This window comes from Diceros bicornis, chromosome 12 (genome assembly GCF_020826845.1).
Source record: "Diceros bicornis minor isolate mBicDic1 chromosome 12, mDicBic1.mat.cur, whole genome shotgun sequence".
Lineage (NCBI taxonomy): Eukaryota > Metazoa > Chordata > Mammalia > Perissodactyla > Rhinocerotidae > Diceros > Diceros bicornis.
In genome coordinates this window covers 18,064,507-18,089,353 of record NC_080751.1, presented here as the reverse complement: position 1 = coordinate 18,089,353, position 24,847 = coordinate 18,064,507, and the positions used below count along the sequence as shown (strand labels likewise).

The following is a 24,847-nucleotide window of genomic DNA, read 5'->3' as shown; positions in this document are numbered from 1 at the left end:
TTCTCCATGAGCTCCTAGTATGTTGCACATGTGAGGTCCACACACGGGTCAGAAGTGCAGCAAGGCTTGTAAGAATGGGGTTGAGAGTTTTAGAACAACTCCTTACAGGAGAAACTGGGCAGTGGGAAATGGGGGTGGATGAGTGGGGTGTGGGTGGGGGTGTGGCAGAAGATGGACAGGCCTGTTTTTTCCTTCAACTAGGCTGAGCAGAGAAGATCCAAATAAATGTAGGCCTTTATTCAAGACTATACTTCCTGATGGTTATTAACTTTGAACACTTAGGGTAAATTGTGTTAAGTTTCACTTCCTCTGCAAGGCCTCTATAAAGCTTTTCCTAAAAAGTGTAGCCCCACACTAATTTGCTCTTTACTGAGTCCTAGAGCACAGTGGTTCTCAAACTTGAGAATGTATCAGAATCACCTGGAAGGTGGAGGGGTATGGGGCACATCTAGAGTTTAATAGGTCTGGGGTAGTGCCTGAAAATTTGCATTCCTAAGAAGTTCCCAGGTGATGTTGATGCTGCTGGTCTGGAGACCACACTTTGAGAACCACAGCTATTAACACATAATCTCTATCATACAATTTCACGGTTTATTTGTATTTTGTCTAGAATTGTTTTCTGCAGTCAGTCTTCCCAGCCAGATCTCAATTCCTTTGGGGCAGGGATTGTGTGTTTTATATTTTCCTTCACATCAGTTAGCACATTGTCGGAGACACAGTAGATGAAATACTTATACACTGAGAACTTCAGAGAATTTGGTTTCTTCACGTAGACAGGGATCAACTGTGGTTAATTTTAGGATTCCCACATTTTGAAAAAGAGCATCTAATTTTTCCTCATCATTCACATTTGCAGAGAAAAACTGTAATTTGCTTCAGCAATATCCCAATCTCATGAAAGAAAAGCTCTAGTCTCAATTTAGGAAAAAAAAAGAGTTCATTCCTTCATCCTTCCAAACAAGGTACAGTACAATTGAACAACAATGCACGTTACTGGAAAATGCAACTGCATTTTATATTGCTCACTACTCTTTAAATAAGTATAATTCAGATATTAAGAAAAAGAACTGCTAATCACATTAACGCATTACAGAAATCAAAATTAACTTACCACACAAAATAAATTAAAACATTAAATATTAACCTTTTCAGTGCAACATATACAGAAGTCAGAGTAACAAGTTCTAAAAAAAAAAGCATCAGGTTTGTTATAATAAAGATAACGAAAAGTTGAACACTTCAGTAAGTTATTACACTAGGAAGATGGGTTGTTTTTCAGTACTCTGTGTGTTGTGTGTTTACCATTAGGATCTTTCAGAAAGCCTGGTAAAATCAGTGGCTAGAGAGAACAGGTCTTACGTTAGAACATTAAGAACAAACGTATGTGTTCATCTGTTTCTGTGATAGCCCCCCTGGTCTTGGGCTTTTGAATCATCCTCTCCTCCTTGGCTGAGCAGGCTGGGAGAAATCAGAGCCCAGACCCTACTAAGGGGTCAGGGTCTCCTAAGCAGTGTTGGAGCCTCGTTGATTCATTCCCGCCAAAATTGCCTGGAAAAGCAACCAGTGGCCCATGTGCACTGAGACAACCTGGCCCTGGAAAACCTGGCTGAAGATGCCAGATGCTTTTCTCCACCTGCAGAGAACAGTCTCCCAGGAAGCTCTAGAACCACACCTTCTCCTCCCTCACCTATGTGGGCGGGGGAGTGTCAATCCCACCTCCTTCTCCTTGCTTAAGAAAATAGACTCTGGGGACATTCTGCCCACCTCCTCTGCTGGAACACAATGGCAAGCTCATATCTTGCTTGGTTCTACAGGTGTCCAGATGTGTCTTCCAGATCAGGATTAGCTGCTGTATATCTTTCCATCTAGAAGAAAATGTTTCCCGCCAGTATGCTTAAGGAAGTCACAGCCTGTAGAGCAGTGGGAGAATCCAGGATCCATAAAAGATTTAGAAGCACCTCCTCCCTTTTTTTTTAAGTGGGGCTTTTCACTTCTCCTGAGACAGACATCGGAAGCAGCTGCATTCCCCACTCCCAGGTGTGTGGCTGCTTAGCAGGCTGGGCCTTGTGAATGATTCCCTCATCATAATGAACACAGCTTTCTAAAGAGCAAGGGAACTTGCAGAGATAGATGAGAAGATGCATTTTTAACCTGAAAGGGGGGCATTTTTACAGCCAACCCAAGAAGTACCAATGCCATGAAATGGCACAAGAATCCAATGCTTGTTGGCCATCTGATTTCTAAAAGAGAAATCACCAAAGAAGCAAGGCTCTCATATCCTGGGACATGGACAAAGGTCCACCCAGCCCTGCTGGGACCCCAGCCTCTGCTTCCAACTCTTTTCAGACCTGCTGATTTACAGAGGACTGACTTTAGAGGCACTCATAGGGAGGCACACATTTGAGCCTGTTCACTGCATGGTTGTACAGGCACAAGGAAGGGTGCACCGGCAGCTGTGACTTGAAGACCTGAGGACCAGAGCACTCACAGACACTAAATCTGAAGTTCCCAAAGGGAACCAAGAAGGTTCCTTCTGCTTCCATCCTCCTCTTCTCACACGTCTGCAAAGGCTCTTGGATGCCTAAAGACTAGACACCGATCCTTCCATCCACTAGGTGAGAAAAGCCTCACAAAACATTTTCACATCAGTTCATACTCTTTAAAGGCAATTAGATCTCAAACAGTCTCTACAAGACTGAGGAAAGATTGTCCTAACGTAAAATTTGATCAAGTTAAATACAAGTGAGGCTACTCCACTTTCATTAGTCTCTCTAAACTGGAATCTCAGACTTTCAGGAGAGTCTGAGGAGAAAAGTGAGTATAAACGGAGGTCTACACACCAGTGTCAACTGGATTGGTCTCTGAGCAAGATGCTGCAGTCAAGCCTCAGCCCACATATCTGCTGCTGCAGATGCACGTTAAGGTTAAGTACATTCCAACGAATGCACACTTAAACCTATTTTTTTTATATATAATTAAAACTTGGGAGCTGTGTCAATTACATCATTAGAGGCCAGCTGGGGCACAGATCCCATTTCTGCTCTTAGCACTTGGGGTGCAGCATCATTCAATAAAGGTGCCAAAGTGAAGACACAGGTCATATAATTGTCTCAACTGTAAGAAATATAGAGAAAATTCATTGAAATAGACAGACTGGGGAAGAAGAGTTAGGGGAGGAGAAAATTACCTGATAGAAATTTCAAGCCAACTTGACATATCTTAAAGGTTCTTTTCACGACATGAGGAGCTAGATGCACTGAAGAATTAACAGGTAGAAATCTTTCATTTTTCAAATATTAATGAATAAAGAGTTCCCTCACATACGAAGTTTATATATTATTTCATTGTATTCTGTTTCCAAATTTTAATGAAAATTCCTAGGGATGAGTTCCCTGCTGTTCAGCTGGAGGGAACCAGTGCTCCCCACAGGCAAGCCCAATGGGTCAGAATGTACCCAGATGCCCAGGAGAAGAATTTCTCCTTCTCTCTGTGGAGAAAGCGAGACCCACAAGGTGGAGATGGCTTGTTAGAGTGTTTGTTAATAAAACCAGCATCCTGACTGGAAAAGAAAAAAAAAAATCACTGGAGTATTTCTTCTAATTCTTGAAAATAAATAGGAAAGTTAAATTTCTCCTTTTGAAAATAAACAAACCAACCGAGCAACAACATGGAAAATAAATGACTGGTCCCCCTTTCATGGATGTGGCCCCAAATGCCCGTGGCTCTCTGCTAATGCTCTATTTCTAAACATCCTCTTGGAGGGCTCACTACGAAGTTAATACGTTTAATCACGGAGCAGTCTAGTAAGATTGTGCTTATCCTGGGTAGACACCCACAGGCACTCTCGTCCTCTCTCCCCCGACAGAGGTGATGAATGTCTGCTGCTGGATTTGCTCACTCTTCTACCAGAATGTATCCAGGGGCTTTTACCTGCTTCGTGTGTTAAATGGCACGCCCTCTGAACCCCAATCATTGCTCCCATCAGCAACTCGTCTTCTGCTTCCATCTCTGCGCCCCCTGGATGGCTTTTCCCAAGCCTTAGCTGTTCCAAACAGGCCAGAGATTTCTCATCCGTGTAACTTTTCAGCCAGCAAGACATACATCATTAATGTAGAAGTCTGAAAGGGTTTTATGCTTTTTACATTGACTTAAGAGATTAAAAATAAAACCATTATCCATCTAATAAATAAGAAATTATCTCCGAGGGGGGTGATGGCTTGGGAAGGTCCTCAACATTGTGTGTCTGTGGAAGATGTCGGGCTGGCTGAGAGTCTCGTGGACAGAAGACAGACACAGCTCCTCTTATCCTTGGCGTCTTGACGTAACAATAAATAGGTACCTTTCTCCACCTCCTTCCTCAATAAGCAGATGAGAAAAAACCGTAACAACTATAGGACTCTCTGGTGTTGGGCAGGATGCATATTGTTGTGGGGAGATGGGCCCATTAAAAAGAAACACAGCCCAGCAGTGTTGACTGGCGGAAGACAACTACACACACCTGGGCTCAGATGCCAACTGACGCACACACCTTATCTAGGTAAACAGGTAGTCCACCCCTTTGTAGTTCTTTTTTGACCAGTCTTTAAATCGTGGTCCACTGATTTCTTCTTTAGGTCACACCAAATAACCCCAAGCAGACAGAGTTCTTGACAGAGTTTTGAAGGAAGGCCCACAAAAGACAAAAGGGCTGCACAGGTGACTGCAGGCATAGGAGGAAGTCATGCCGCGTGTCCCGGGCATCCCTCGTTGTGCTGTCCTGAAGTAGTCCTTTCTTCATCAGGCTGCCACAGTCCACCTGGCCTAACTCCTCCTCTGGGCTCTTCAGACCACTAGAAGGAAGGAAAAACAGGTTAAGTTTGCAGGCCAGACCCCAGCCATGCTGGGAAAACAGGCCTGGAACAGCAACTTGGAGATGCCCAAGCCACCAAGTTCTCTTGGGCAGTCAGGCCCAAGTCCCAATTCTGCTGGTTCAACTTCAGGGGCAGCAGCTTCTGAAACTGTGCTTTCAGCACCAAAGCAAAGGCTCACTGAAAGTGAATGAGTTGTGGCAGAACAGAATGGGGGATGCGTCCTGTTGTAAGGGCCTTAATTCAACTGGAGGTGATTCAACCCAGCCTGTGGTCAGTTCTCCCATAAGGGGTGGCTTAGTGGGCAGCTGAGGAGCTGGTCCATGGCTCTGGCGGCAGAATGGCTTCCCCTCAGGCCATCCAAGAATGGACCCATTTGTTTCCCAATGGGTAGGCCCTGAGGGCATCTTCTGCGGCTGTCACCATGAGGCAGCATGGACCCCATACCCAGAGGGCACCCTCTGTGGCTGTCACCGTGAGGCAGCATGGACCCAGTACCCAGAGGGCGTCCTCTGTGGCCGTCACCGTGAGGCAGCATGGACCCCATACCCAGAGGGCACCCTCTGTGGCTGTCACCGTGAGGCAGCATGGACCCAGTATCCAGAGGGCATCCTCTGTGGCTGTCACCACGAGGCAGCATGGACCCAGTACCCAGCAGTTCCTGAGTGCAGCTTGGCCTGGACATCTTCCAGCCCTGGTCCCTCTGGAGCTGGGGAGGTATGCATCATCTCATGGAGAGGGGCTTCAGCCTCAGTGGCCATCTCTGGAAGGCCAGACCTATCCCAGGCTCAAAGCTAACGTCCTCTCAAATGTGGGTAGAGAAGTAACATTAACAAGAAAATTACTCTACCCTAAAAGACTCTGCTGAGGTGTAGACAAACAGTTAAAAATCTGTTATAAATTTTTTTAAAAGGTTTAAATAATTTTTCTTTTGGTGCTAAAAGACAAAATAACACTTAACTTCATTAGCTCAACGGATAGTTCCCTGAGGTCATGGAAGAGAGATATGAGTGGGGCCTTCAGAGGCCCTGGTTCTTATCTTAGCTCCCCCAGGGACTCATGGTGGAATCCGAGCAGACCTCTGGCAGTGTTAGTTTACCCACATTGCTCACAAATCGTCTCCCTCTTAAGGCTATTATGAGGATTAATGGATGAGCATCCTCCAAAATCCAAAGAACTGCTCATGCACAATTACTATGGTTCTTGAAATGAAGAACACATAAATGGTGCTCCTGGGCCTTCAGTTCCCTCCAGGTCAGATTACCATGAGGTTTAATGAACACATCAGTGTTCCAGCTTCCCAGTCATCTTTCTTCCTACCCTCTCCATGCAACATTGAGCTTCTGGAATGCCAACTGTTTACTAGAGAAGGACACCTTCAGGTGGATTAGCCTGTGATGATGGTCTCCTGACCCATTACTTCCTGAAAAGGAACTTTAAATTTATGATAGGCTCTATTGGTCAAAATAGCATTCCAGAGAAACTTGCTGATGTGAGACTTCAGACTAGTCTGGATAAAGGAGCTACTTGACTCCATGAGCCCTGAGCCAATGATGCTCAGATGAGGGCTCCTGAGATGCGGGTTTGGCCCCATGTACAGATGTCCAATCTTTTTTTGTGGATGTCAGTGAAAATATTTATGAAACAAGGGTACACTTAATGAACATCACGGGTTCTAAGAGTTTAGAGACCTTAGAGGCCTTCTATAGGCCAAATCCCTCATTTCACCAATGGGAAAGGGGAAGTGTCTTTCTCAAGGGAAAGAGAATGAACATCTGTTGTGTGTCTACAGTTTGTGATACACTATACTATGTACTTTATATCAGTATTCATTCAATTTGCACATCATCTTTTTACTAAGAAAACTGAAGCTCAGAGAGGTTAAGTAACTTGTCAAAGGTCATAGTCACCATTAATGATCAAAGAGTTCCCTTCTGAGTAAGAAACACGTTAGAATAAACTAAACCCGACTTGGTAGGATAAATACCCTTTTCCTTTTCTCCCTTCTTCCCGCTTCATCATCTAAGAATCTCTGCCCTGACCTGGAGAAGGTGGTTGTTTTCTCCACCCAGTAGTGTCTCCCAAGGGAGAGAAGGCCTCTTCTCAGTGCAGCCCCTTACCTGTTTCTGAGTGGCAGCAAGCGGTCCTTCCCTTCAGGAGGGCACTGGGCTTCTCGTGCCGGCAGATGAGGGCCCGGCACCACTCACAGTGTTTTCGGACCTGGCAGCAGCTACAAAGACACAGAGAACAGGGTCTGGGCAGGAGCCTGGCAGGAGTGCCTGGCCAGTGCAGTGTTTGCCCGAGGGGTCTGCTGGGCAGCTCTGGGCTCTAAACTGGCCTTCTTGTGGGGACCTCCAGAGGGACAGATGTAGCAGTGGGCTGAGGGCTTTGCAGGACAGTGGCCTTTGGGGCAGGTGCTGGCCCAAAACAAAAGCACCTGCTGGCCGCCCAAAAGTACCAGTTCCGTTTGCGCAGCTCTGCTCAGGGCTCACAGGGCAACCTGGCTCCCGCTTCCCTGGCTGTCAGAGGGGACTGGCCACCCACTCGGCTGCTTTCTCCATAGAACAGCAGTTGAGTAACTCCATAAATGTAGTAACAGCCTCACAACTGCTGTTAGGACTGGGACAAAGCAGCCACTTCCGGCTGGCGGGGCTGTGAGGGCTTGGAAGGGGAGTCATCCATCAGGTATTGCCAGCAGCAAAGCATGGAACGTGGATGGGCTGAATTGACCCGTGGAAAGAATGAGAGAATGAGTCACGGATATCCATGGCTTTGAATCCTTCTCTGAGGACTAATATTCTCTGGTTGTGGCAAACACAACCTCTCAGTGAACCTGCGTTACTTGGAGTCCTGAAGCATCAAGGATATGAATGCTCCTGCTTCCCTCTGTGGGCAGGAATGAACAGTTTGCAGAGTTAGCATGAAAAAAGAACCAGAGAACCCAAAAGAAGGGCAGAGAAGAAAGCACTGAGTAAGATATTAATTACCTAGAGACACTGATGACTATTTCCCTTGGGAAACCACAGAGGACTTTGTTTCTACTCATTCTAACCTTGACATATATGTGGTCTATGCAACCGCCAACTGAGGCTAGGAGGGGTCTCCAGCTTTCTGACATGAGTCCGAAAACAGAGGAGGAAACAAGTCTGTTGCTGTGCTTCCCTCCTGTTGTCTGGTGGCATTTCATGATCTCCACCCCAGCCCCTCTCTCCCGGCACTGCCGTGGGAAGGGTCCTGGGGCCCCTGGATCTTTGGGCAGCAGAGCTGAGAAGGGGCCTGAGACATTCCTGCCCAATCTGCTTCTGTCATGGATGGCGGTCTGTCTGGGCATGTGTCCCTCCTGAGTTGCAGAGTCCTGGATCTAGAGGCCTTGATTCCTGATCCACCAGAGACTGCTGTCTTGTGGTCAGTTAGCCAGGCAGGCTTACCCCAATCACTTCCCAGCCAGGAGTGTCCCAGGGCAGTGGGATCAAGGCCTTTAGATCCCTTTGGCTCGGGATGAGCTGGTCCCAACCAACTCTGCAACTTAAGAGAGCCCCATGCCCAGGCAACCAGCAGCTTGGTGGGGATGAGGGCTTAGTCTCTGGCTCAGGGATTCTGAATTAGGTCTCTGGTGAGGACAGGATGGGGAAGGGTAAAGATGTGGCACTGGCTGCCTCCCTGGGAATGAGAGGCTGTCCAGGCATCCTGGATTGTTCCTGTCTCCAGAAAATCTGGCAAAATTAGCCTTTAAGTCCCCCTAGGGAGGCCCACATGGGTACCCAGTCTTGTTCCTAAGCTCTGGGATCCTCCTGGCCACAGAAACAGCACTCTGGAGCACACATAGCTAGCCAGCTGTGAGAACTGAAGCCAGTGTCCATTAGGTTACTCCTGCTTCCCTGGGGAGGGGCCTCATGAGTGGCAGAGCCCGAGCTATGTCCCAATCTGAACCAGGGTTCCTTGTCTACTACCTGCAAATGTGTTTTCCCAAGACCCATGGGAGTAGAATGGATACTATTTGGGGAGGAAAGAAAGGCCAGCCCAGTTCAGACCTCCTCCCTCACCACTTAATGCTGGCTTGGCCCAGGAGAAGGATGTGAGCAGGCTGTGGTTACTGTCAACAACCAGAACCAGAGCACGTGCTTTAGATGCCCCCAACAGCAACAAACCAATAAACAAACAGGACAGGGACTCTTATTTATCTGTCCAAATCCTAGGCAACCTCAGAGAGCTGAAGTCTACCTTCCTGCATTAACACGCGGCTGCCTACTCCAGCCCCTGCCAAAATGGCCCATCCGCTTACTGTCTCCGCCCTGAGTTAATCCACACCGAGCTGACCAGCAGCCTTTAGCTGTTCTGTGAATTCCTTGTGTGTGTCTCTGATTAGGTATAAATTCTCTGAGGGCTTGCTCTGTGACTTAGATGTCTCCAGATATTTCCAGGTAATAAATCTGGCTGGATGCTAGGAACACAGCCCTGTGGTCTCTCCCTTTGCAGAGCAATCCAGTCAGGAAACATGGGCAAGCAAACAGGGCTTAAGAAACACCTGAGAAGGGTCTCCATTAGCCTAGGGCTCAGGAAGCTTTTGGAAGATGCAATGCAGAAACTGCATTTTGGAGGATGAGGAGGGCAGAGAGGTGGCGAAGGGAGAAAGGCTATCGTAAGCCTTTTGTAATAGCAACAGTGGCCTTCAACATGGCTTTAGGATTTGCCAAGTGCCTTCTGCAGAGAGGAAGCTCTTCTGCTATTACCCAAAGCAGGCTGGGAGCCATTTCTAGTTCTCTCTGGAGCACCTGCATGTCCCCATCACAATTCTGAGGGCTCCAAACCCAACAGTGGAGAGAGAGAGGGGGCTTTTGGTTCTACGCTGGATTCCATAGTACACAGACCCACTGCTGGTGACCCTCCCAGGATGCGTGCCCTTTACCCAGCTTGTCTGCCACCAAGTTCATCTTGGCTTTGCTGACACCAATCAGACATCACAGCAATGAACCGTGCTGGGGTGGCCCTGCTCTCTGGGCATGCTGCAGATGTCCCTGGGAGGGCAGGTGGGCCGGGGGCAGCAGATACTCACTGTATCAGCACACATGCGATGATGAGGACAGCCAGGGCAACGACAGAGACCACCACCAAGGCGGTGATGGCCTGCTTCTTCTGGCTGGCGGCCACGACGGCCAGGAGGTCTGCGTGCTCACAGCGTGCACCAACATACCCAGAATGGCAGCTGGGGAAGACAGGGACGTCAGCAGGCTCTCCAGGCAGAAGGTCTCATTCCCCCACACCCCAGGGAAGGCTGGGCGGAGGGACTGGAAGCCCTCGGAAAAGCCCAAAGGGGCCCCTCCAGCCTTGGCTACTGGAGGCAAAGATGTCAGCAAAATTGCTCCTACTTCCCAGCACAGGCTCCTTCTGCTTAAAGAACCAGGGGTAACTAATCGGCTTTATCATCTGAGGATGGAGGGCGCTGCTGAAGCACTTCATTATTATTGTCACTATGCCAAATCCTGCGGAACAAAGAAGGCAGCAAATGTGTTTGTGCCACGAAATTCATTCTGGCAGTTCATAAAAATCCAGGTTATTTTTAAACTGCATGTGTCTATTCAGAATTTCTGATGACGAGAGAAAGAAAACACTCTAAACCAGAGGGAGACACAGGCTGTGGTTTGCTTTTTTATCTTCTTCGTCAAGTTTAACTAGTTCTGCAAGCGTTTTCTGGGTGGCCCAGCATGCGAGGCATGTACTGAAGTAGGGGCCAGTGCCACTATCTGGTAACTGTAGGACCTGAGAAGCCACTAATCTCCCATGAACCCTGGTCCTCATTTCCAACGGCACCTGGCCTCCCTCCATGAGAGGATTAGTTAAGGGCATGACAGAGGTCACGCTCATGAGCATGCGTGTAGGCTGTGAAGGGCAGTACCGACACAAGGTGGTATTATTACTGGTATTGTTACTATTCAGAGACTCTTAGGTATCCATCATTTCAGTAACAGCCTCCTCCTAGGTGCTAAAGGCTGCTGCTACTGCTTCCGTCCAGCTCTCAGCTATGCCAAATTCCCCCCACTCGATTCTGGTGGGGGTGGGGTGGGGGGGCACAAGTGGCTCTCCCGTGATGATTCCTCAGGACATGTTCCAGCCATAAGGACGTGATAGTCATTTTCTGATGCAGCCTTATTTTTCCCTCCAAGCATATGATTCTTCCCAATAGAAGCCACTTAGCTTACACACAGGTCCCTTTGTCTGGGGTGACTTTCTTATTGTAACGAAAATGTTTGATCACCACTGCCTCTCAGGTGGGGAGCTTCCTTCCCACAGGGGACTTCCCCAAGGAGCAGCCTTGCACCAGACATCACACACTGGATTTAACTTTTGTTTCTCCCCCCGGACACAGTGATGATAGCTAAAGTTTTGTTTTATTTTAAGAGTCTAACTTTTGATGAAGTAGCCAGCTTGTCACCCTCACTTTTAGATTAAAAGATCTTTGAAGAACAAGGAAAAATGAAAGGGAATTAGGGGTCCTGGTGTGCCTGCTACTGTGCCAGGGCTCGTCACATTTGTGATTCCCCTAAACCTGTGCTCCTGGGCTGCCAGACCCCAGACGCCAGAAGGGTACTTGGAGCCACAGGACAAACATGGTATATTTTCCTGGAGCATAGGTTATGCTTAATGTTAACAAAAATCTAATCATTTTAATGTTAAAAGAACAGGTATTGTATGGGCTTAAGATTTATGACAAATAAGAGATGCTGCAAAAATTGCTGCTTAAAGCTACAACCTGGGGTACCAGAGCACACAAGCTTCTGTCTGTCAAGCAGCCTATTGGAAAAGTCTTTCACTGGCTCTCTTTATCCCAAAGCCCAGTTGTTATGTACCTTATGTAAAGGTATTTTTTAGTTGGAATTCAGGCACTTGCTTTTCTGTAAAGGGTTATTTTACATTTCATATATGTTTTCTGATTTAATCCTTGCACAGAAAGTCAAGCCATTTGCCTGTGCCCACCCTGCTGGGAAGAGAGAAATTCATACTCAGGTCTTCTGACCCTAGAGTCCGAGTTCTCGCTTGTTCACCAGGGCTGCTTTCCCTGCATACTGAACAGGGATTGGGGTAAGAATGCCACAGATTAAGCTCTTGATCAAATCTGGCTTTGGTTTAGTCTCCAATCTTGAAAGGGTAAAAGAGATTTGAGGTTTTAGGTTCAACAAGGGTGCAAAGGGTTTCCAGTCTTTGTAAGTAAGGAAGCCGAGGAGGGCCAACTAAGATGGGAAATGCCAACTAGGATGGGAAACGCCAACTAAGATGGGAAATGCCAACTAGGATGGGAAACGCCAACTAGGATGGGAAATGCCAACTAAGATGAGAAATGCCAACTGGGATGGGAAACGCCAACTAGGACGGGAAACGCCAACTAGGATGGGAAATGCCATATAGGGTTCTCTACAGACCCAAGGAGAAAAGGGCAGGTCCTGGATGGGGGAGGAATAAAGCAAAAGAGGGGGGCTCTCTGGCAAGGAGAGTTTTCTTGAAAAACGATCTGGATCACAGAACTTTGAATAACACTGACCCTCACAGTCTCGGGCTAGGAGGGAAAGGCTGAGGGGCTAGGGACAGGGGCAGGTTTTGTTTTTTGTTTTTGTTTGCTTTTAATAACAAAATTATGTGAAGGTAAAAGTCAAGAAACAGCTCACTCTGTAGGTCGTGCAGAAAACAAAGGCACTGGCCCCTTCCCACCATGGGAAGCTACAGTGGACTGAACTAGAGGCTGAGAGGTGATAAGCAGCAGGCTTAGGTGATGCATAAATCTAAGGTGTCAGTGTCTAAAGAAAACCCTGCAAAGGGTCCCTCGTCCAGCCCACCCTGGAGTTTTCACCCTGTACCCAGATGGCTCCCACCTGGGTTGTGGGCTTCCTCTGTTTGGTATCTGATACCCCTGCTCTGCAGGGCCCTAATCTATCCCCCTCCACTTTATCTTCCGTCACCTAGGTTCCAGCCAACCCAGGATCCGCCCCCCACCCCAACACATACCCCCCTTAATAGCCTAGTGTCAAATAAACCAGTGCCCGGCCCACAGGCACTCGGGACACACCTGGCTGGTGAATGAATGGCTACCCACCACTTGCCCATCTCAACTCCTGCTGTCTTCTCTGCCTGGAATATTATTCCTCGCTCTCCTCCTCAGACTCCATCTCAAAAAGACATAATTTACAGACTCATTCATTTGCCCAGTCACCCATCCATTTTCCATAGCTCTTGCCAAGGATCTATCCTCTCCTCCTCCTCTGGAAGCCCTCAGGACTACGCCCACCTCTCTGACTGCTCTTTCTGCCAGCCTCACTTTAGGCCAGCCTCCAGGTTCCTGTGAAACAAAAACTCTACAAAATCTCTGGTGAACCACTGAACAGACGGGAGCTGGGGAGCCTGGGCCTTGGGGCCTAGATTTCTAACCAGGAGGTACAGCCAAGCCAATGGGCCTTCTCTGTAGATAGGCGTTAGTGCCGTTTCCTCCTAGGAAGGGTAGTGTAATGAGGATTTGCACAGCCATTTGTAAAAGGTCCAGGCTATAAAAGGATGAGCACCCCAAGAGGTAATTTCACACAGCTTGAAATGTTCCTACTCTAACCTGCAGGCCCTGGGAGAGAAGGATTCTAACACCTCCTCAACTGCTTGGTCCTTAAAACCTTTTGAACTAACAAATTAATGCTGGGGACTCCAAAAAATCCCATTAAAATAAAAGAGTGGCAGCCAAGTGCTAAGTACAACACATTCCCTTTATTGCAGGCACTGTGCTAAACTCCTACATGAATTAATCTCTTTAATCCCAACAATCACAACCACATGTGAGGTCAGAGCTGCTATTTACCTTGTTTTACAGATGAGGAAACAGGGTTTCTAGAGTTTAAAACCAACAATCTCAACCATGAAGGCTACCTTTCTAGGGTAATGCAAATTGGTTTGAAAGATACTCTGGAACAGTGATTTAATGATAAACACACAAACTTCTTAGCAAAAAAGAAAGATGGGTTGCTGACTGTCCCATAAAGGGGTCTCCTTGCTGTGGGTATGGTAAGTTACAAAGATGCCCCCAAACAGTACCGTCTTAACTCACTAAGAAAGATAACCCTCTGGGCTGAGTCACATTTTGCCAACTTTCCATGTTCTTCTACCAGAGTAACATTCCCCATTTATGTGTGCTGGGCACTTCACAACCAGCCCCGCCTCAAAACTGCCCCTGGCAGAGGTCCTAGCCCATTAGGAAAGTCTTCATGCCAACAAGAATGCCTCTGTCACCTTAGTGTCACAGCTGCAAATACTCAAATCTCAGTCTCACTGAGTTAGGGAGCCCAACGTGCTTCTGAAAGAAGACTTCCCCAGTGAGGCACAGGAGGCACCTGGGTTGCTGCCCAATGGGGGAGACTCCAGGTCACGGCCTCGGTGAGCTCTGAGAATAGCAAATCTTAGCCCCAAGCAGCCAGCTGTAGCTGGGACGCAGACTAGCCTGTGGTCCAGATGCTTGGTCTTCCCCCAGGATCTCCCAGATCAAAATCTCTCTGAAAACGGGGCCTGGGTGTTTTAAAGAAAAGGCCAAAGGTAATTCTGATGAAGCCAGAGTTGAGAGCCACCAGGAAGGTTTTACCAGTGACATTGACTCTGGCTGCTCACTGGAATTGCCTGGGGAGCTTGAAAAAATCCTGATGTCCAGGCCACACCCTAGACCAACTAAATCAGAATCTCTGGGGGTAAGGCCTGGGCATTAGTATTTTTAAAGCTCCCAGATGATCCCACTGGGCGGCCAAAGTTGAGACTTTCTGGCCTTGGGGAGGGGAGGTCCTTTCTCCCCCCACCCAATCATTTGTAATAATGAGGATGCTTCCCAGCTGCTTTTTATGAGGGGAGAGAAAAGAAAGGATTTGGTGACATATTTTCTTTAACTTCCCAAGCTTCTACTGATATTAGACTTAATTATGCTGATTATTTTAGGTACAAGTCATACAAGGAGGGGAAGAGTCACCTCACCTGGTCGCAAATGACTCACCCTTGACTCAGCTGCTGTCCTCTCTACCTCAGGTAGGCACTGGGTCCCACCTGGCTGCACATTAGAGTCACCTGGGAAGCTCTGGAAAATACCAGGGCCAAGGTCACCCCCCCTCTCAGAAATGCTCATCCAATTGGTCTGGGCACCCAGGTGATTCTAATGCAGGGCCAGGCCTGAGAACCACTGAGGTAGAACTAGCATTTGAGTACACAGAACCAAGCACCAACAGTTCAAAATATGCCACTTCCTCTTCTCCTTTGTCCCTCCCTCCCTTTCTCTCTGGGCATTTCCCCAGGGTGGTGGCTGTAAAATGGGTCCCCTCATATCAGGTGCAGGAGAAACGAGAGACACTGCATTCCTCTTTAAGGAAGGAATCTGAACAAAATACGAGTTATTTGATCGCAAAGGAGAATGGGAAATGAGTAGGGCCGAACATTTTCTTATATCATTTGACCATTTAATTTCATCTGTCTCGAGTGGGTTTTGTGACACAGTGACTGCCATTTGCCAAACACAAGGTTCTAGAATGCTGTTTTGTCTTCATAATGCTGAAAATGAGATTCTGGAATCACATTCAGGCTGTTTTCCCAAAATAAAAACCAAAAAGAAAGAAAGGAAAGAGCGTAGTGTAGGAGAGTAAGGAGATCGCCTGAGCTGTAAAAGGAGCCATCGTGGCTGGAGACAGGCACCGTGCTCCAGCCAGGGGTCCCCGAGGCCTTCATTTCTGTTACTGAATAGGTCTGCAGGTTGCTTTCGAGCTTTTCTTAGGAGCAAACTTTGTGGCTGTAGGCCTCTCCGCTTTAACAAGAAGAATTAAATTATCTATGAAATGCCTTTCTTTCTCCTCTGCCCAGGCCTTCAAGATCTTCAGTTTCCCGCCCTGAGCCCCTATTGCACCTGGTTCACGGTGCCCTTTTAAAGTTTTAAAGAAATACGATAATGCATGTAGAGCTGTGCTCTTAAAATTTTTTTCCTTAAGGAAAATTTTCCCCAACCAGAAAAGGAATGTTTCTAAGCAAATTGGAAAGTACATAGATTATAAAAGAGCAGAAAGAAAAGAAAGAATGGAAAGCTCACAGCCTTGCAAATCCTCCTGCCCCCATGGCAGTCCAACTTCCCTCCCGACTATTTCTATGTAGTTTTTACATAGTTAAGATACACATATACATTTTTTTACAATTTTGTATCAACGTCTTATTTAATACCTCGTCACCATTTTACTATGTCATTAGAAAACTCTGCAAAAGTCATTTAAAATGGTTGTACAGTAATTTATGTACACAGTTTGCTTCGCTGAACCCTTACCATTTAGGCTGTATTCAATTTCGTAAATAATGCCAGGTGATTATCTTTGTGTACACATCTTTGCATTCGAGATTATTTCCTCAGGACAGAGTCCCAAAAGTGGGCATAACATGGCACAGACTTAGAGCCAAATTGTCATGGGTTCAAATCCCATTCCCCACTTACTGCCTGTGTGACCTTGAGCAAGTTACTTAACCTCTCTGTGCCATTGATTCTGCATCTTTAAAACATGATAGTAATGAAACTGACCCTACAGAGTTCTGACAAGCATTAAATGAGTTAACATCTTGTGAAGTGCAATAAACAGTGACTGACACAAAGGAAGGGCTGTATAAGTGCTAAAAACGTAAATAGAAGGATGGGAGCATTATTGAGGCTCTTGAGAGATGTTGTGTCTTCATAAACAATGATGTACTCTCTGGCAGGAGGCTAGTGCTCTGATTTTTAGCCAAGTCTTTTGGCAGAGATCCCAAGATAAAGTCTTTAATATGGGGGCCAAGGACCAAGTTGACTAAGCGCCAAGGACCATGGTTTTAGAAATATGTTTATACTAACTTGCCTTTAACGTGGAGAAATGCCACAGGGCTGGGGTGGGAGTGGGGACACTGAGCCCAAGGATGCCTGTACTGGGCTTACCCATTGTTGGCCTCTTAAGAACTAGAGTCCCAAGTCCTATAACTCCTCTGCTCCAGGGGCTGCGGAGGAGTGGGCTGGAAGGAGGAAGGACTTCCTTTGCAGCTCTGATCCAAGGGCCTCACGGGACAGCCCGGGGTCCGTGGTCTACGAGACTTTCACTGCTCCTTTCAGCAGGACCTCACTATATCCTTCAGCTATGGTGGTGCTGGTGCTGATGGAAGATGCTCTTATGTACTGCTAGTATCTGGGCTTGAATGTTCTCTAGTGTTAATAGAACTTTCTGTGATGATAGAAATATTCTATATCTGTGCTAATACAGTGGCCAGTAGCCACTTAGAGGTATCGAAATATGGCTAGTACGACTAGAAACTAAATTTTAATTAAATGAATTAAGTAGCCCTGTGTGTCCAGTGGCTCTCGTCTTGAACAGCAACAGCTCTACATGCATTATGGTCACTGGATTCTCATTATAATCCTATGATGTACTAATATCCCCATTTTATACACAAAGAAACTGAGGCTTACTGGGGCTAAATCACTTGTATGAGAGACTCAGGTCTGTCTGACCTCCCAATCCATGCGTTTAACTCTGCGTTGTCCTGCCTGATATGTGACCCTCAGGATCGGCTTCCAGTGGGGGTAGAGAGAGAATGAGGACATGCACTGTCTCCAGACACGTGGATGGAGTGATGTCCTAACTTCTTAACTCCTGCACCCACCACCTGCTGGTTGTTGAGATGACTGGAGAGCTACATAAAGTGGCTCACGCGCCAACAAGGAAACCACACCCAATCCTGATCTCTTGGGAGGTGTGTTCTTGGTGACACGGGCAGCCTGCTCGTGCACTAATGGTGGTCCCTTCTCTCTGGGTGTTCGACTCTGTTCAGGTCCCACCGGAATGTGTGTGGCCAGGGCCATGTGGAATGTTTTCCTTGGCTGACAGCCATTTGTTTTCACTCTTTGCTGTGGGAAAGTTAAGTCAGAGAGTTCAGTCACGAAGGAGCATTTTGCACAGGTGAGAAACTTCAAACTAGTTGCCACTGGCTGCTGACACTGGAACCCTTAAAACTTGTCACCTGGGTGGCTTCCTTCAACTGTTTTCCTTTGTTTGAAGGCTTCTGCAGGCAGCAGACCAACAGTTTGTGGAATCTCCCTCAGGGAAAAAATGGTGTGTGAGTCCCAACCTTGCATTTCTATGGCTTTACTGTCTTTGGAAATTCTTTTCCCATTTGTTTCCTGATGTAGTTGGGTACTAGCAGGGATTTATTAAAGGGAGTCATAAAAATCAGTCTAGGGTTTATCTGAAGCATACATATTTAAGGATAGTTTCCACTATCTTTGGCTATCTCTGACTAGTTAACTTTTTTCTTGACTTCACATTTTAGTGTGAGATGTCATTTTAGGTTCTCTGGAAACCTCAAGACTATTGTTCTTATGGAAAATAAAGCATAAGAATGACAGTATTTTAGAAAGAGCTCCCTCTTTTGAGACTATAATCTTGGGTCACTGTGGGTTTTCCATATAAGGGCATGACAGACACGGTCTTACCTCAACGTGTGTCAGTTTTATTGGCCAGAATGTGTGTGTCAGCTCCCCAAAGCTGGGCGGTTCTTAAGAGCGGGGACAGAATGTTGTACTTTCTCTGCACGGACTCAGAGTTTCTGGTCTAGCGGGAATTAGTTAATTAGAACATTCTAGGTACTGTAAATGCAAAAGGTATAAGGCATGGGGTCCTGTCCTCACTGCACTTACCAGCTCATGCCACGGCAGAGGTGAGCAAAGTGGGCTAGTGTGAGCAGAACAGAGGTGGCAGGAGGATGATGGGGCACTGACATTCGCTTCAGTGTTGGGGAGCAGTAGGGAGAGGTGGAAACTAGAGAACTGCAGAGGGCATGCCCCGTTCAAGAGAAGTTGGGCATCTGCATGGAGACGAGAAACCTGACTTGCAAAATGCTTACAACTAACTAAAACCACCAAACAATGTGGATCATCATCTACCACCACATAAAACATGTCTGTGGGCTGAATACCACCCCTGGGCCGCCAAGATCTGGTGGGGAAACTGAGGTAAAGATGTGGTAATTGCTTGCATGGCCTTGCATCTGCACAGACAGTCCGATTTCCAAACTGCCAGGGGTTCTAGGCTGTTTCCCACAGGAAGGACTTGTTAAGAGTCTGTGGTCAGGGCAATGAGCTTGGGAATGACTCTGACCTTTCTCTGGTGGAAGGTTTACCTGCAGGGAGAAGATGCCAATACTTTCCTGGAAACAAAAGAGCTTAGTGATTTGAGGTGAACTTTCCCAGGCTGAGGCAGAGTGCCCTCCGGGGCAGTAACTGAGAGCATGGGTTTTGGGGTTGGAATTGATTTCAGATTGAAGCCCAGCTCTGCATTTACTAGCTCTGAGACTCTGGGCAAGTCGCTTAACTTCTCTGAGCCTCAGTTTTCTCTTTATACAATAAGGGCAAGAACCCCTACTTGAGAGGGGAGCTGTGAGGTCTCCATGAGCCACTCTATGTGGAGTGCTGGGAGCAGTGCCTGGCACACAGCTACAACTTTTATGGAGAGCTCACTTTTATTATTAGTAGTAACATTTACGTAAATGAGGGGAGAGATAGCCAGTCATCCTGATTATCAAAACACGATGTGTAAATGTGATGGGCAATTATTTCCCTGATTACTCAAGTGCAAGGGTTGGGATCCAGACTTGGGAGAACAGGAGAGTAGCCCCACCTGCCGCTTTCAGAAGGCTTCCACCAGCTGATGGGGGTCTCGGCCACAGATAAGGTTACTGCTTTGGGTCATCTGCTGACCTAGGCTCGAGGCTGCCAGCTCTCACAAAGTTTACACCAACCCCTGGTCTAGTGGGGAAAGCACTCGAGGAGGAAAAACTGAGCTTCTGACACACTTTTGATCACAACTGGGCAAAGACTTGCCCTCTCTCTCCAAAGAGATCCTCCCAACACACAGCCAGGGGCAGCCTGAGGTCCAGCACCGGGCGCTGCTGGAGGGGAGAAAGCCTTCTGCCCGCTGCCCTGGGAGGGTTCAGAGATCAGGGAGTGAGAGGGAACACTTCCTTCAGGGCTGGTGTTTTTCCACACTGACCTCGCTACTAATAAAAGCAATCCCATCATCCCCCAGGGGTCCCTAAGTGTATTTTAATAAGAATGATAATCATGAATAACGACAGTGACTATTATCCTCATTGTGCTTTGTATTTAGGGATGGGGAGGGCTCTTAGCTCTGCAGACATGACTTGGGAGCCTCACACAGTCCTCCTCCCAGAAGGAAGGTGGCCAGTGTGCCTCTCCAGGTGAGGCTCAGAGGCGCCTGCCCAGGGTCACGCAGCTGCACCTCAGGAAGAGGAAAGCCCTACCCACCACTCTTACTGTGACAGGCTCTCCTGGTCCCCAATCTCTCTTGGGCTAATGGATATGATGCCCTTAAGCATCCTGGTTAAGAACCCAGCTTCAGGAACCAGACAGTCTGGGTTTGAATGTAAGCTCTGCTATGACCTGGGTACAACCTCTCTGTACCTATCTCATGGGGTCATTATGAGGATTACATGAGTTAACACACAGGTTGTGCTTGGAACAGTGCCTAGCATGAAGCAAACACAAAAAAATGCTAGCTTTTATTAACATTTGGTAGTATTTACTGGTACTATTAGGTTGGACCATATGAAAATGCTGACTTGCAACCATTTTTGACCTATAAAAACGGCAACTTCATATAGATGTGTGGTTCTTAATGGGGGCAGAGGGTGATTTTGCCCCCCACAGGGGACAGTCAGCAATGTCTAGAGACATTTTTGATTGTCACAACTGTGGGGTGGTGGTGCTACTGGCACCTAGTGGGTAGAGGCCAGGGATGCTGCTAACATCCTTCAGTGCATGGGATGGTCCCCACAACAAAGGATTATCCAGCCCCCAATGTCCATAGTGCAAGGTTGAGTATACAGCCACCTAACAGTATTCCACTACGGACACATTAATTTTCTTAAAACATCCCTTTCCAAAGCCCACATGGCTCTCACTGCCTAGAGAATGAAGGCTCTCTTCCAACAGGCTCTGGTCTCCAATTGTCTCCAATCTTGTCTCCTCCCTGCTGTAGCCGCACTGACCTGTATGAGCAGGTCCCCGACACCCCAGGCCTGGAGTAACCTCTCTGCTCTCCCGACTAGCCAAACCCTACCACCTGCACCAGGAAGCTTTCTTCAAGTGCCTTCCTTCCTCTGTCTGGCTGACCATGGCATCCACTGGTGGCTCTTAACTCATGTGACTCCTGGGTCCCATTCCTGGAGATGCTGATTCAGTGAGTTGGGATGGGGCTCAGCTGTACTTTAAGCAGCAGCCCCAGGGGGCTCACGCTGGGCCTGGTGTGGAAACCACCATGCTCCGGCATGCATCTTCATTTCCAAGTTGTTCTTTGTTCTGTTACCACTTATGTAAACTAACCCTTTGCATGCACTTCCCACTTATTAGCTGTAGTGTAAAGATGCTGGAGGGCAGAGACCTCATCTTAGAGACTCTGGCTACTCAAAGGGCTCCAACCCAGTGCCTTGCCTTCCAGGAATTGTAAGTAGTAAATTAAACTCGAATCCAGGAATTTTCAGACTTTGCTGAACCCAGGAGACACCTGAGTTGCTTGTTAAAAATGCAGATCCCCAGGCTCCAACACCCAGGGGTTCTGTCTTAGTGGCTCTGGGCTGGGGCTCTGGAACCTGGATTTTTAACCAGCTGGGTTTGGAGGTGTTCCCCAGCCCACTGTTCTGATCCTCCAACATGTCCCGCTCCAGGGGTCTCAGGGGCCTCTGGCACGCCTTGTGGAGATAAATATGCTCTTTTAATTGGTTGCCGGGCCATCCCCAACCCTAGAACCCCAGGACACCAGGTGATACTTACACACATGCTGGCTTGTCTTCCTGCACCAAAAACCTGCAGGTTCCATGGAAGCAGAACTGACTGTGGGAATCCGGGCAGTCATTAAAATGGGACACCACAGCCGCGGCCACGGGCGGCTCTGCTTGGGAGAGAAAAGACATTTGGCTCAGGTCCAAATTTGGCATAGCGAGACATACTCCCTGGCCCCCACCCCATCAGTCGAGGGGGGTTGGAGCCCTGATGGCTGGGATTTCTGGTCCCTACAGCCTTCCCCTCCTCAGCTTTCACTCACTTTCTAAGTCCAGGACCAGAGATTCCTGCATCTTGTGCTTTCCAGCAGGGCTATTTAAATTTATTTACCTTTGTAAAAACAAAACAACCTCTCCAAAAGGTTCAGTGTCATTCAGAGCAATTTTACTATTTAAAGCCTATTACCCAAGAGTGACCTAATTTTACTTCTGCAAAGTGACAGTCATCATGTTTTTAAGGTAGCCTTCATAGAAATGTTTTAAAGGCAAGAAACCAGAAGAAAGATACAAAAGAGTACTATACAGTCATGTGCTGCATAACAACGTTTCAGTCAACAACAGACAGCACATATGACAGTGGTCTTATAAGATTAGTACCACCTAGCCTAGGTGTGTAGTGGGTTTTACCAGCTAGGTTTGTGTAAGTACTGTAGCGGAGGAAGAAATTCTCCTCTATGCTTCTAGGTTCTTCTGGCTGATCTAAGAATTAAATTGACATGAGATAGATTAACAGGAGAAAAACAAACAAAAGTTTAGTAACATGTATACATGGGAGAAACCCAGGAAAACAGAGTAACTTGCCAAAATGGCGGGGAAGCCCTCGCCTTAAATACCATCCTCAGCTAAAGACAAAAGAAGAATTTGGGGATGGGGAGAGTCAGGGACTTCAAAAGGAAGGAAGGTAAAAGTAATTCACAGGTGGGTGAAAAGGAGTAAACATTTGGAAAACAAGTGTTTGTTTGGCCACACAGAAACAGAAGAACACAGAGGGGAGCCCAACAAACAGGCTTTTCTAGGTTCCTCCACCTAGTTCATGTTATGCTACGGTGATAGCTTGCTTCCTGAGACAGCTTTTTTAATCTGAATTCTTTTAGGCAGTTAAGGAGAAGGTAACAAGAAAAGCTTTCTGAGTCTTTTGTTTCTTAAAAATAATCAGCCTAAAATAATCCTCATGTTAAAGAGACACATTTTCAGGTGGCAAATTTTGTTCCCCTTCAGTACACTCTATGATGTACACACAACAGTGAAATTGTCCAAAGACACATTTCTCGGAATGTATCCATCACAAGTGATGCATGGCAGTATAACCATTAAACTTATGCTGAGGAAGACCAGTTAATGATGCAAAAAGATATTTATGACATATTACTATTCTAAGTGAAATAGGCGCGTTTCCAATATGGTCTATATAGTATGATTCTACTTAGAAATGTAGATATGAAGAAGTCTGGGAAGGACACACATGAAAATGGTAGCAGGGCTTGTCTGGGGTGGTGGGATGAGGAGTGATCACGCCATGAAGACAACTTCAGGCACCGAAGTCCCTCTGGGAGCAGCACAGGCAGTACTGGGACAGCTGTGACTGGGAGAGGAAGGCAGCAGAGTCGGGGGCAGAGACGGGTCTTACTCACAGGCTGGCACCCGTAACTCTGAAGAGCTCGGGTGTCACCAAACCTCTCAGGGTTTTCCTTCCTTGCCTTTCAGATGGGAATAAAAATAGCCAGCCAGGAGCACTGTAGGGAACAACATGTGAACAGACCTGCTGATGAGCACAAAAGGCATCACCAGGATTTATTTTTTTAGATTCCAATAGCCTTGTCTTGTCCAAATAACACTCAAGACACAGTAGGTACCTATTTCAAGATGGCATGACACATGTAGTTTCCATTGCTGCTTTCAAAAGGTCCTCTTATGTTTGTGTTTTGGGTGTTTGGGCAGTGGGTCTCTCCCACTTGTTTTTGGGAAAAAATATGTCCTTGGAGCTCTTGCTCTTTGAGAAAAAGCAGACCATTTCATATTATGGGGTTTTAGACCACCACTAAATATTAAACTCACACTGCTGTCTCTCTATTCAGGAATTGCTTCTAGAAGCGTCCTAATTTTGGAAATCTCATAATTCCAGTGGAAAAAGCAAAGGCTAAAAATACAACAGAATCCTTGCTGTGGAAGGTGAGAGAGCACTTGGTGGTTATGAACACGGGCTCTGGAGGCAGAGACTTGGGTTTGAATCCTGCCTCTGCCACATGGATGAAGTCCTTGAGCTTTCTTAGCCTTCTTCCACCTCTATAAGATGGGGAGTCCACCCGCTTCACGGGTGGCTCTGAGGCCAAATGAGGCAAAGCTTGTTAAGTGCTGTCGTCAACTCAACACTGACAAACCCAAGATGCTACCGAATCCCAACATGTGATAGGACCACTATAGTACGTAATCTCCTCCTCCCTCCGTATATTCAGGGTAGTATATGGACTAAAAGTCCAGGTCCCCCTACAGCCCCTAATTATAACTACTTTCACAAGCGAGGATAAGCAGAGAAGCCCAAAGCCAGGTGCAGATGTCGACCCAGGGCTGCCAGCCAGCCTTGCTCCTGGCTGCAGCATGGGCCTGTCCAGCAGCAGCCCCCAGGACATGGGGTCCAACTGCTTTGGCTGACGCCAGTCACCTGTGAGTCCCAGGCCTGGGTGGTTGATGAACAGCTCGGTCACTCACTGACAGTGGACACTGGTGTGTTAAGTCGAGACTGGAAGGGTCTGCTGCAGTTCACATAACTGGCTTCTCTGCGCTCACTCAAGTTGTCAAGCGGTAAATATGGAGAGATGAAGGGGCTGCAGACTAGTGGATCTAATTTGATTTAGACATTGAAAAAGGCTTTTGATAAGCTCCACAAAAGGCCATTTAGACAACCACCTCCAAGCGGCTAGAGGGAGTCCCTTGTCAGGGCGAGAGCCCGGCTCCTCAAAGTGTGGTCTTTGGACCAGCAGCTTCACAGCCCCAGGAGCTTGCTGGAAAGCCGAGCTCATGGGCCCCACCCTAAACATACCGAATTAGGATCTTTGGGGTGGGGCTCAGGAATCTGTGTGACAAGCTCTCTAGGTGATTTTTTAAAAGTCAGGTTTATTGAGGGAGAATTGACGTACAGTACCGTTTGC

General features: G+C 47.2%; 1 protein-coding gene across 2 annotated transcripts in view; it reads right to left on the bottom strand.

Annotated features, from left to right (window-relative positions):
- Nucleotides 1–591: 591 nt before the first annotated feature.
- TGFA (transforming growth factor alpha) overlaps nt 592–24,847 on the bottom strand; it is a 104,738-nt gene continuing 80,482 nt past the window's right edge. Inside the window, exons 3-6 of one of the 2 annotated variants that reach the window (XM_058551004.1) lie at nt 21,694–21,811; nt 9,901–10,050; nt 6,968–7,077; nt 592–4,829 (exon numbers count right to left, since the gene is read on the bottom strand). In XM_058551004.1, the coding sequence (XP_058406987.1) occupies nt 4,822–4,829; nt 6,968–7,077; nt 9,901–10,050; nt 21,694–21,811 (386 nt within the window). In that variant the 3' untranslated portion in view covers nt 592–4,821. Of the gene's footprint in view, nt 4,830–6,950; nt 7,078–9,900; nt 10,051–21,693; nt 21,812–24,847 lie in introns of those variants that run through there. The other variant, XM_058551003.1, reaches the window with a different exon arrangement.